This window comes from Myxocyprinus asiaticus, chromosome 49 (genome assembly GCF_019703515.2).
Source record: "Myxocyprinus asiaticus isolate MX2 ecotype Aquarium Trade chromosome 49, UBuf_Myxa_2, whole genome shotgun sequence".
NCBI classification, from domain to species: domain Eukaryota; kingdom Metazoa; phylum Chordata; class Actinopteri; order Cypriniformes; family Catostomidae; genus Myxocyprinus; species Myxocyprinus asiaticus.
In genome coordinates, this window is record NC_059392.1 from 11,777,793 (window position 1) to 11,788,458 (window position 10,666).

At 35.7% G+C, this 10,666-nt stretch overlaps 1 protein-coding gene across 6 annotated transcripts; it reads right to left on the reverse strand.

Annotated features, from left to right (window-relative positions):
* Positions 1-9,329, reverse strand: LOC127438471 (methyl-CpG-binding domain protein 3-like). 6 transcript variants are annotated; one of them, XM_051694082.1, is made up of 9 exons: positions 9,026-9,130; positions 6,713-6,834; positions 5,703-5,768; positions 4,594-4,753; positions 4,215-4,352; positions 4,019-4,109; positions 1,917-2,094; positions 1,404-1,556; positions 1-1,124 (listed from the first exon to the last, which is right to left on the reverse strand). In XM_051694082.1, the coding sequence occupies exons 2-8, from the start codon at positions 6,715-6,717 to the stop codon at positions 1,409-1,411; spliced, it is 786 nt and encodes a 261-aa protein (XP_051550042.1). In that variant the 5' UTR covers positions 6,718-6,834; positions 9,026-9,130; the 3' UTR covers positions 1-1,124; positions 1,404-1,408. The 6 variants fall into 6 exon arrangements, 5 of the variants coding, with proteins under 5 accessions (XP_051550042.1, XP_051550041.1, XP_051550039.1 ...); XM_051694081.1 differs by having other exon boundaries at positions 5,703-5,771; XR_007896745.1 differs by lacking the exon at positions 6,713-6,834 and having other exon boundaries at positions 1,404-1,582; positions 5,703-5,771; positions 9,026-9,329.
* Between the last annotated feature and the right edge of the window lie 1,337 nt (positions 9,330-10,666).

Here is a 10,666-nt window from a genome sequence, read left to right on the forward strand (position 1 = left end):
TTCAACACACAGGAACATTTTATTTTGAGAAATGCACAAGTAAACATGGCAGTCAGTATGTTGATGTGAGCAATGAACAAAACATGGAATAGATCTTTTACAAAACACTTTCCACCTGGCAATGTGTTTGTTTCGATTGCTGCCTCACAGGATGATGTTTACACATCACATTGTATGAATCAGACTGTATGAATCACCATTCACATTTCAATATCAAATTCAGATTTTTTTTTTTCCTATGGAAATGTTATTTAGTGTCAAGTATGAATAGCTTATAAAAAACAGGCAATTTTAACAAGCACCAGATGAGCTGAAAACATGGAATTCCAAAGAAACCGAGTTGGGTTCGGCCATTTCTGCACTATTAGAACCCTTATAACTATGAATATCTTTATCAATGCCTCACATCCCTCGACACAACATTATAAAACGTGTGGCATTGTGGATAATACCAAAACTTTAGAACTGAATTTGAACCAATATGAACCTATTTAACTGAATAATACTGAATTTGAGGGTACGATATTATGAAAATAATACTAACAGGGATAGAAGTCAATGCATTTATCAAAAAACACTGGTATCTATTCAATGAAGCTTAAAACATATCCACTACTTTGGATGCACTCGTTTGGCCCCTCTCTTACCCCTTTACTTACAAATCTATTTCAATCACAGACATGGGCATGCATCCACAGATTTTTTTTGTCAGCTGTGTATGTATTTTTAGCGCCCACTAAAACTCGAGGATTGTATTTTTGAATTGATTGTCATTTTCCATATCAAATCCAAATAAACCTTCCTTTGAAAACACCTTTGCAATATTACTCAATGCACAATCTTTCCTTTAGAGGGATAGTTCACCAAATGCTAAATTTTTTCAACATTTCGGTTTTTTAGAAAATACTGAACTTTTCGAAAACAAATTATTACAAAACAGAAAAAGCGTTAAGCCTGAAAACCGAGCAACAGTCTTTGTGAGATCCCAACTTGTGGCCGCAAATGGATATTCAGTAAGGCTGGGAGATGTTTCATGGTAATGTGGTTTGCTGATCAGCAGAGCGTCTGGCTGTAGTGTGACTGTGTTGGGAAATCTGCAGGTAATTCAGACACATTCGAATGCCCTGTGAAGAAAAACATTGCAACAACACTTGCTTATAGAGGGACATTTCAACTTATGTGACTATTGTCTTTAGGAAACAAGAGCTACAAGCTACAGTGACAAAAAATGTAGCAATGATTCCAAAAATGCCAATATGCAACTGTCATCTATGTATCCTAATTACATGACACTCAGTAAAACTTTGTTCTGATTGGTCAGTTGTAGCATTCTGTGGTCAAGTAGTTTTGTAAAGTGACTAAATAGTATTTTTTTAATTATTAAACCATATTTGTGTGCTTACCATTGCTATACTTCCTGCTTGTCATCATTACAATTTCCCTCCTCCTTGACAGCGTCTCCCTCATTGGACGTTTCCTCCATGTGAGCTAACATGTCAGCCATCAGAGCCTCCTCCAGTCGCTTCCGAACGCTGTACACAAGCTCTTCCTGCTTTCTGTGACGGTCCAGAAAAAGATGATACTGATACACAAGTGGCAACAATCAGCCACATAATCTTCTAAGGAATGTAAAATACATTCTCTTTTCAAAAAAGTAATAAAGCAATAAGTAATTAGAAATTAGAGAACTATCCATTTTATAAGCACCTTTTAAAATATATATATATTTTTTTTTTTACTGTAATATCTGTAACATCACTGAACAATGTTCAAGAAAAAAATTTAATCATTTGGTACAGTCGATCATACCTAGTCTGTAACATCTTGCAATGTATAATATTTATTAAACCAGTATTCATTATTAAAATATTGTGTATCATGCAAAGGAAAATCCAATGGAATGACATCTGAAATACCTAATATCCTCGTCTGTGACAATGAAGGCCTTACAGAGAGGTTGAGCCGTGTTAAGCCAAACTCCCGGGTTCTTCTCCACAGCAGCAGACAGCTGGCCTGTGATAGGAGCTGCACTGGTGTGTAGTGCACTGGCAATGGCTGACAACAGGGTCTTATCTGTGCACCCTGGGCCAACTCCTTCAAACACAATGAAATATTATTAAATTAGTTATTTTTTGCAATCCTTTAATTAAAACTATTTTCAACCAATTTTCAACAATGTGATGATAGTACAAATAAAAATAACATATTGTTAAAAAAAAAAAAAAAAAAAAAAAATTTAATGTGTATTGAAATACAAAAATAATTATTTTAAAATTAATTCTTGATTATTTAGATTTAATTTTAAATGTAATTTTTTTTTATTTTTAACTTTTTTTCTAAATGTGTTAAATGTGTAAATGTTCAAATGTATTGTACTTGTAGCAAACCAAATAACAAAATGTGAAAAAAAAATGTATTATATTGAAAATGAATTCTTAATTATTAAGAATTCACTTTAAATGTAATTTTAAAACAAAAATGTCTACATCTTTCAAAATTGAAAATATTCAAAATTTTATTTATGTAATTTTTGATAATGTAATTTACTTGTAGTAAACAATAAAAATGTGTATTGAAATTAAAAATAAATTGCATTGAAAATGAATGGGATTTTTGTACATTTTCAAATGTAATTTACTTGTAGCAAGCCAAATAACAAATGTGTACTGAAATAAAAAATAAGTTACATTTAAAATGAAATCTTAATTATTAAGAATTATTTTTAAATGTAATTACTTTTTAGGGCCCAAGCACTGAAAGTGCGGTGGACCTATTGTTTTTCTAAAGATTATTATTATTATTATTATTAGGGCCCAAGCACTGAAAGTGCAGGGGGGCTCTGTAGCGCCCCCTTGAAAATGGGCATGTAAGGGGGGCACCCCCATTTTCACCTACAGTCACCAAAACTGGTACATATATAGTTCTCATTAAGCCGAACAACTTTCATACTCACAGTCATTAGCTCCGCTCAACAGGAAGTCGGCAATTTTGGATTTTCTGAAAATCGCAGGCTCTGAACTTTTAAATACTCCTCCTAGGGGATTCATGTGACTGGCACCAAATTTGTGTAACATCATGCCAAGAAATTGTAGATGCTAAATTGTGAACAGATTTTTGATATTTTTAATGGTGTTGCCATGGCGAAGCAATATTTATGGCGAAAAATGGAAAACAGGAAGTGCCTTATATCTTCTGTGTGCATTGTATGATTTTGATGAAAATTCAGCTGTATGTTTGGTAATGGGAGCTGATCACTTGGATGTGACTATTTTGGGTCATGGTCATAGCACCACCACCTGGCAGAAGGAAGTGTGGCTCTTACAACAGACTTTAAAATAGTCCTCTTATATTTACCCAAATTGCTTCAAAATTGTTTAGAATAATGTCAAATGCATGTGTCCACCTTGCATTGTTTTCTGAAAGCCACCAGGTGGAAATGGACCCATGGTTTTTGGGCCCATCATCACTTTTTGCAGCTATATTTACTTGTAGTAATTGTAATAATTATACTTGTAGCATAATCATGATTGAAAAAGGGTTGAACATAGTTTTAATTACAGGACTGCTATTAAAATTAATTTAATTTAATTAATTATTTAATCATTTATTGCTTCTTAAATAGTTAAAATTACTTAATACTTGAAGTTACTTAAAATATTTTATACATTCAATTATTTTATCTAAAACAAACTAACACATTTAAGCTCTATGTTCTCTGTGAATGTAATCGTTTTTGGGGGGTCTGTGTCTAGTTTTTGTTCATGTTGTGCTTTTATCTTGACATTATCACAAAGTCTTGTATTTTGAAAGTTTCTACCTTTGTTTACTTTTATATTGTCTCTCCCTTGGTTTACTTTTGAGTATTTATCCATTTATCTTGACTTTTCAGGTTTCACATCATTTTAGATCATATCTTGTATCACAAAGTATTAAAACATTGACTTTTCATAATGTATCCTTTAAATGAAATAGCAAACATAGCTTTAGAAGTTCACCTCACCCAGGTGTGTTACAGTACCTTGTAAGCCTTTAGGTAGATCCATTGTTTTCACCAGCTCCTCTGCTATGTCAAAGGCATTGAGGCCACTCAACTTCTTCTCCCAAAAAAGCTGTCAAGGAAAATGATATTACCATCGGTCCCCTTTAACGAACTACTTACTTTGGCCAAGCACTTATGAATAAAACCTTTAGTAAAAGTGTAGCATTTGATTTACCTGCCTGGGTTGGTCAATAGCCTTCTGTGGGTCAGTCTTGACCTTATTGCTGGGGTGGTTGGTAACTTTTGTGACAGGCTGTTTGAAGATGGAGGCAGTCTGTCGCACTGGGAGGGCTGTGTTTAGGTCGGGTTTGCCCTATCAAACAAAGATGTGCAATGGAACATTCTTCATTTCAGTTAAAATTGCCTGCTATAAAAAACAGTTTAGAGCAGCTTAAATTACAAGATGGTCTTAAATGGTTTAGGGCAGTGCTGGTAGATCAGCTTGACCAGACTAAAGACTAAAATCCTTTATGTTAACACTGCTTTAAAACAATGGAAAGAAGTTCGACAAATTACAACTTATAAAGTGCACAGCTGGATGCAAGTCCACTCACCTTAGTCTGGTTATTGTTGTCATATCGGGGTCTCTGTCTGTTTTTGTTCAGCTTGCTCATGAGCATCTTTCCTGTGCGGAAATCAAAGGAACTGAAATCCATGGAGTTGCCAAGGTAACGAGCCAATTGAGGCTTGCTCCGGAACTTCTTCCCAGTGGGGCTTGGGGGAGCAAAATAGGACAGATCTGAGAGATTTGATAAACCCATCTAGATGCAAATTTGGAAAGAAAATGAACTGTATGGTGAAAGTTAACGTATTGCATACAGATATAAACACACAGGATATACAGATATACACAAACAATGACATGCAATGACTCCGTTTTGTAGCCTAACTGAGAATGAATTTTGATATGTACCAAGTCTGTAATGACAAATGACAATGTAATTACAACATGAACACTGTGAGGACCAGAAATCTTGAAACACAATGAACTATACAAATGCATTGCTTTTCTGTCTCTTAACATTGACAATTATGATTGCATTTAAATCACATTTAAAATTTGATTTTAATGCTAAACTTACATACATAAACTGACAGGAAGTTCACCATTTTGCTGGACATTTAATCTCGATTAACTTTATAATAAATGTAGTATGAAGTAGTAACTACATCTAGAGTATGAATACATTTGCAAAGCGATGTCATTCAGTGCCATTCACCCTGTAAGCTGTTGTTGTCAATCTGTTCTGCCAAGTGTGTGCATTTGTTACACTGGCTAGACTATCAGTAGACTGAGATAATGGTAATATTGTCTAGATCGCAGTGTGCAATTGTCATGTACAACAGAATGCGGGATTCTTTTTTCAGATTTTCCAAAAACTTAGCAGCCATAGTTGCAGATCCATCCTCTCTTGCATCTGAAGTAAAGCCTTGCACAGTCCTGCTAACTTTAAATTCTATTAAAATTTAGTAATAAGTTGAACTGGTGTGATGCAATGATTACTGAATATTCTGTATGTTGATACCATGAACATTTCGTGTTTGTTTCAAGTTCATGCAAGAATCTGGACAATGTTTGGTTTTAGTATGGCTCTTCAAGCTTGTCAAGGCGTGCAAACATGTAACATAAATGGATTTTATAATTTATTAAATAATACAATACCACAAGCTATACAAACGACCTGCCTCCCCCCTCTCCAGCCTCTGTTCTTCCTCCTCTTCCTCACCTCTGCTAAAAAAAAGAACAGTCATGTCTATTTACAATGTGTGTTCACATAGCAGTCCTCGAAAATAGGTTTATTCAGACCAGACAGTTTAGTCTAAAAGAATAAAAGCACAAAATAACAATGTCGCCTTCACATCTCACCACCTGTGTGCATTGGTCACACAGAAATGAGTTAGAATACTGAGCTTGTTTTCGAGATTTCCGAATAAATAGTACTTTTGAATGCATTAGTTTTCATGATTCGGCCTAACCTACTTGCAAAGCAGTTGTGAATCACTGCTTCACATGGTGACTCAACTACAGAACTTCAAAGAGAAGAAACAAGTCAAATTATTATGTAAAAACAGTGACAGCATGAAACTGGAACACAAAAATAGTCAGTAAATATGACCAATACAGTCCACCAAATGGAACTGAAAACATGAACTTTAGCTGTGTCCCAAATGATGCAGCCTACACTATGCACTTACATTATACACTATGCACTCTGTCATCTAGTGTATGCATTTTCTAAGTGTAGTACAGTCCCCAATGGAACACTAATGGTTTTTCACCTTAAGGTATTGATGTTTCAAATGCTTCAAATCTCATTTCAACACTTATATATCAAATAACATACATATTCAAACAGCGTGGGGTGATGGTAAAGCATTCAACAAACATTTGTAAGGTGCTGCATTCACAGAAGCGTTGCTAATTGCTACATTTACCATAAATTACTATTGTTTTGTCAGTCCAGATCGTGGCCAGCCAGGTAACTCCGCCCATTCTGCTTGGTAGGGCAAGCCACATCAGTTCATCACCAACATTCTACACTCAATTTTTTCGGTTGAAGTAGTACATTATCTGGGAACTTGTAGTACTCTTTTTGTTGCATTTTCAATGTGAACACACTTAAACTACAAAATGCCGTAGAATAGTGCAGAAGTATGCGATTTGGAACGCACCTCATGTTTTCAAACAGCTTTCCCAATACACCCTCCTTCTGTTATTGGTCGAACAAACAGATAGTCCTGCCCCAAACTCACGCCACTGGTTGAGGCAATGTTGTTATGTCAGCCTGGACGGGCTGGTTAAACAAACAGAGCAATTTTTAAGCGCCAGAAATACATTGTTTACAACGTTTGAGGTAATCAACTAAAATGACTCTCTTATAGTTGTCTCTGCATATTAAGCTTTGACAGGAGAAAGTATTTTAACATCGAAAAGATACACACTTCAGCTTTAAAAATAGACTTTTTGAAATTGTAATAGAAAACATTGTGAGAGTAACAGCATTTGACCAATTATTTAACTACAAGAAGAAAACAAAAAACTTAAAAATACTGCACGGGGGAGCCCTGGGATCACTATTGAGTGCAATAGTGTCCACCCACTTTTTCAGCCGTCTGGGTTCTGGAAGTATTTTCTCAATAATCCCAACGAGCCATGAACCAAACCAACCAGCTCTGAGGTGAATCACAACATTACAAACTTTTGAGGTAAAAAAGTGTTTGAACAAAAAGACAAAGGTACAAGACTGTGTACTTACCGTCTTTCACAAGGGCACGAACTACAATTGCATGAAGCGAATGACGTAGTCGAATTAAAAAGGATGGGAATAACTAAAACTTTTTTAGGTTTTATAAAAACAATATATTTCATGTTTATTGTAAAATATTCCAATATAAACATTAAGTAGTTTAAGGGTGAAGAGACACCGACTTGATTGCGCCATTCACCGAATGTTATGGGAGTGGGCAGTCGCTCCTGGGCTCATTCCGTGGGCTTTGTTGGCCTCGGCTCTCTGATTGGTAAAGCTTTCTCTGTTGAACCTTGGGTAATGTAGTTGTTCACCAGAAATTCCGCTATCAAACACGATTTTTAAACAATTAAGTTATAATAACGCAGACTGATGACTTCAATAGAAGCATATACCATCGATGAACAACCTCGTAGCTTGTGGTAATTCTGTCATTAAACGATTCTAAGTTATTGTTGAAAATCAATTCATCTAGGGAAACAATGAATGGGATTTTTACCCCCAGAACCATACTGTTGCGCTTTTCAGTGATGACCTGAATGAACTGGTAAAAAACTGTTTTAACCGATTCGTGAAAACAAACCGATTTGTTCAACTTGAATCGGACTTCCCAATACTACTTGGGAATCGATTCACATGCTGTAGCCACCCCAATGAAAAAAATAAATCATGCACTTAAAATCCCCTTCACTGCTGGGCCTACTTTTACATGACAATCCCCCCTTTATACTCAGTACCTGACATAACACACATGGCTTTTCCTTTCAGACAATCCAAGCAGTGCTCTCCCACTTTTTTACTCTCCATGATGATTCTGCACCCACTGACTTGCAGACGATCTTACATATGTTCACTGTACACACATGTGTTATGCGAGCAATGGGTCTTTATTAAATGGCTTTGCTTTGTCATTTTAAAAATCGTTCCGCAGCAGCTTCATCGCTAGTTTTGGGCTCTTCTGGTCAATGGAGGATTCATCCGCTTGGAAAATGGGCTACACTGAAAGACACAGATTCAATAAGCCTGCAGTGGCACTCATAGATGAATATGCATGCATATTTTTGTTGCACGCTTTAATGTTATTCCACCACAGTGTAATGAATGAGACATTCATCCGTGAGGAGTGTTGATAGATCGACAGTGTAAACAAACGTTTTACTAGACGGCAGGTAAAACTGGAGACATTTTTGGCGAAACGCGTGACTATAATCTTTGATCAGCAGACTGAATGAAAGATCACAGGTTTTTAAAAACCGCGTAAACATCGTGCTTGAAAACAAATCTATGAGATCCCTAGGAGCATTGTGCATTCAAATGCATTTCGTCGTAGCGGGACGAAAAGAGATGCATGCTGCACCTGGTCCCGGGCGACGTTAAAAGAGGTCGAAGCGATGTATTTAGCGAAATCTGGAGCCATTGTCATTTTAAGAAAAGTAGTATTCGCTACCCACGACTTCGCTTGATCTGTGCATACATGTAGCATTAAACGTATTGTTGTTATTAAGACGGTATTACATTGCATATTACTTTATTACCCCTAGTTTACATAGCATTACTTTCTAAAAACAAACATTTTAAAGCACTGCGCAAAGCGCGACCCTAGTCCGGCAGAACGGAGACTATTCTACTCAAATTAACAAAAGCGATTGCTCCGTTCGTAAAATAGCATGACGATAAATGTACATGCAATCGAGATAGCGATTCAATTATTTTGCGCTATTAAATCGGTTATACTTACTCGTTTTTATCCATCGTGCATTCTCTGTTGGTGTCGCCTTTTTCGTGAATGTTAAATCCCCCTCTCTTCCTCTATACTTTCACTCCCCTCCCCCTTCAATGAGACAAATGAAAGACATTATGTCCGATTAGGGTTGACTTAACGAGACAAAGCCCTGCGGTAGGGTCGGGTAACCATAAACCACCCGATGACAATACAATACACCGTTTTGTCTTGAAGGAACAAAGACTGTCTGTTGTTTTTGTGAAACAACAACAACAAAAAAGTATCGTAATTAGGGTCTACTTAAACAGGTGATGTTACTTTACAGCTATTCCTGCTGTGTACTAGAAAGCTGGTTCGTGTGATCGCACTGTCCAGTACAAAAATGTACCATACTAAACAGTTAGGAAAATGCCAGATACTAAAGTTATTGCTAAAAGAATTTTCGGGTTCAATACAACAAGTGAAGCTCAATCGATTTGCGGCATAATGTCAAACCACAAAAAATAATTTCGACTCCTCCCTCCTTTTCTTTAAAAAAAGCAAAAACTGAGGTTACACTTACAATGGAAGTGAATGGGGCCAATTTTTTATGGGTTTAAAAGCAGAAAAGCGAAGCTTATAATTTTATAAAAGCACTTACATGAATTATTCTGTTAAAAGTTGTGTGTGTTATATGAGCTGTAAAGTTTTTTACATTAACGTTTTTGCTGCGGACTACTCCTTTATGCGGATTAACTTCTTATTGTTTAATTGATGTTCATCGCAACGGCATTGAAGTTGTAAAATTGGATATAACTTTACACAGAAAAGGTTAGTAAGCGATTTAATCACACTAAAATAATGTTAACACGCATATTGTTTGCGACTTTTTGCTATAGTTTTGCAGCGGTGAGTATTTTAACGTTTACCGATTGGCCCCATTCACTTTTACTGAAAGTACCTCACTGTATCCAGATTTTTTCTTTTACAAAAGGAAGTACAGGTCGGGCTGATTTTTTGTGGTAATCAACATTATGTCACAAATGCTTTCGATTGAGCTTAACTTGTATTGAACCCGGAATATTCCTTTAATACTATAAAACTATAGTGAAGCAATATAGTATCTGCTTTAAACAGTTTAAGAAGCTTTAAAAATCCTTGTAATTATTATTTTTATTTTATTTATTTTTTTAAAGGTGCACTCAGTAATTTTTTCCTCATTGAAAAAAGTTTAACTCCTAAAAGACACAAATTGTAATTTTGCAATATATGTAGGAAACCATGACTCCAGTCATATCAGTAACCTTAAAAAGTTGTTTTATTCTACATGGAGAGGGTCCACAATGGGGGCAGCCATGTTAGAATCACACGACCAGCCGAATACTGCTCGCTTAATCTCAGTAACCATCCTTTTATATGACACTTTCATCATTGATTAAAGTAATCATGGCTGACTGTGAAAGCAACATTTCTACAATGGTATCTGAAACGGAAAATTATTGATTTTAAATGATGCTGCATCCAAGCCACTAGGTGTCAGTGTAAGTCCAAGATGACACAAAGACAAAAGTTACTGAGTGCACCTTTAATCTATTTGAGTTACTGAGTGCACCTTTAATCTATTAATTAATTAATAGATTAAAGGTGCATTCAGTAACTTTTGTCTTTGTGTCATCT

What these genes read in the sequence shown, in the direction of transcription:
- LOC127438471 (XM_051694079.1), bottom strand. An exon ending in ACAACAATAACCAGACTAAG is followed by an intron (nt 4,353 to 4,593) that starts GTGAGTGGACTT and finishes TTTGTTTGATAG; the next exon opens with GGCAAACCCGACCTAAACAC. An exon ending in GTCACAGACGAGGATATTAG is followed by an intron (nt 1,557 to 1,916) that starts GTATTTCAGATG and finishes GGACCGTCACAG; the next exon opens with AAAGCAGGAAGAGCTTGTGT.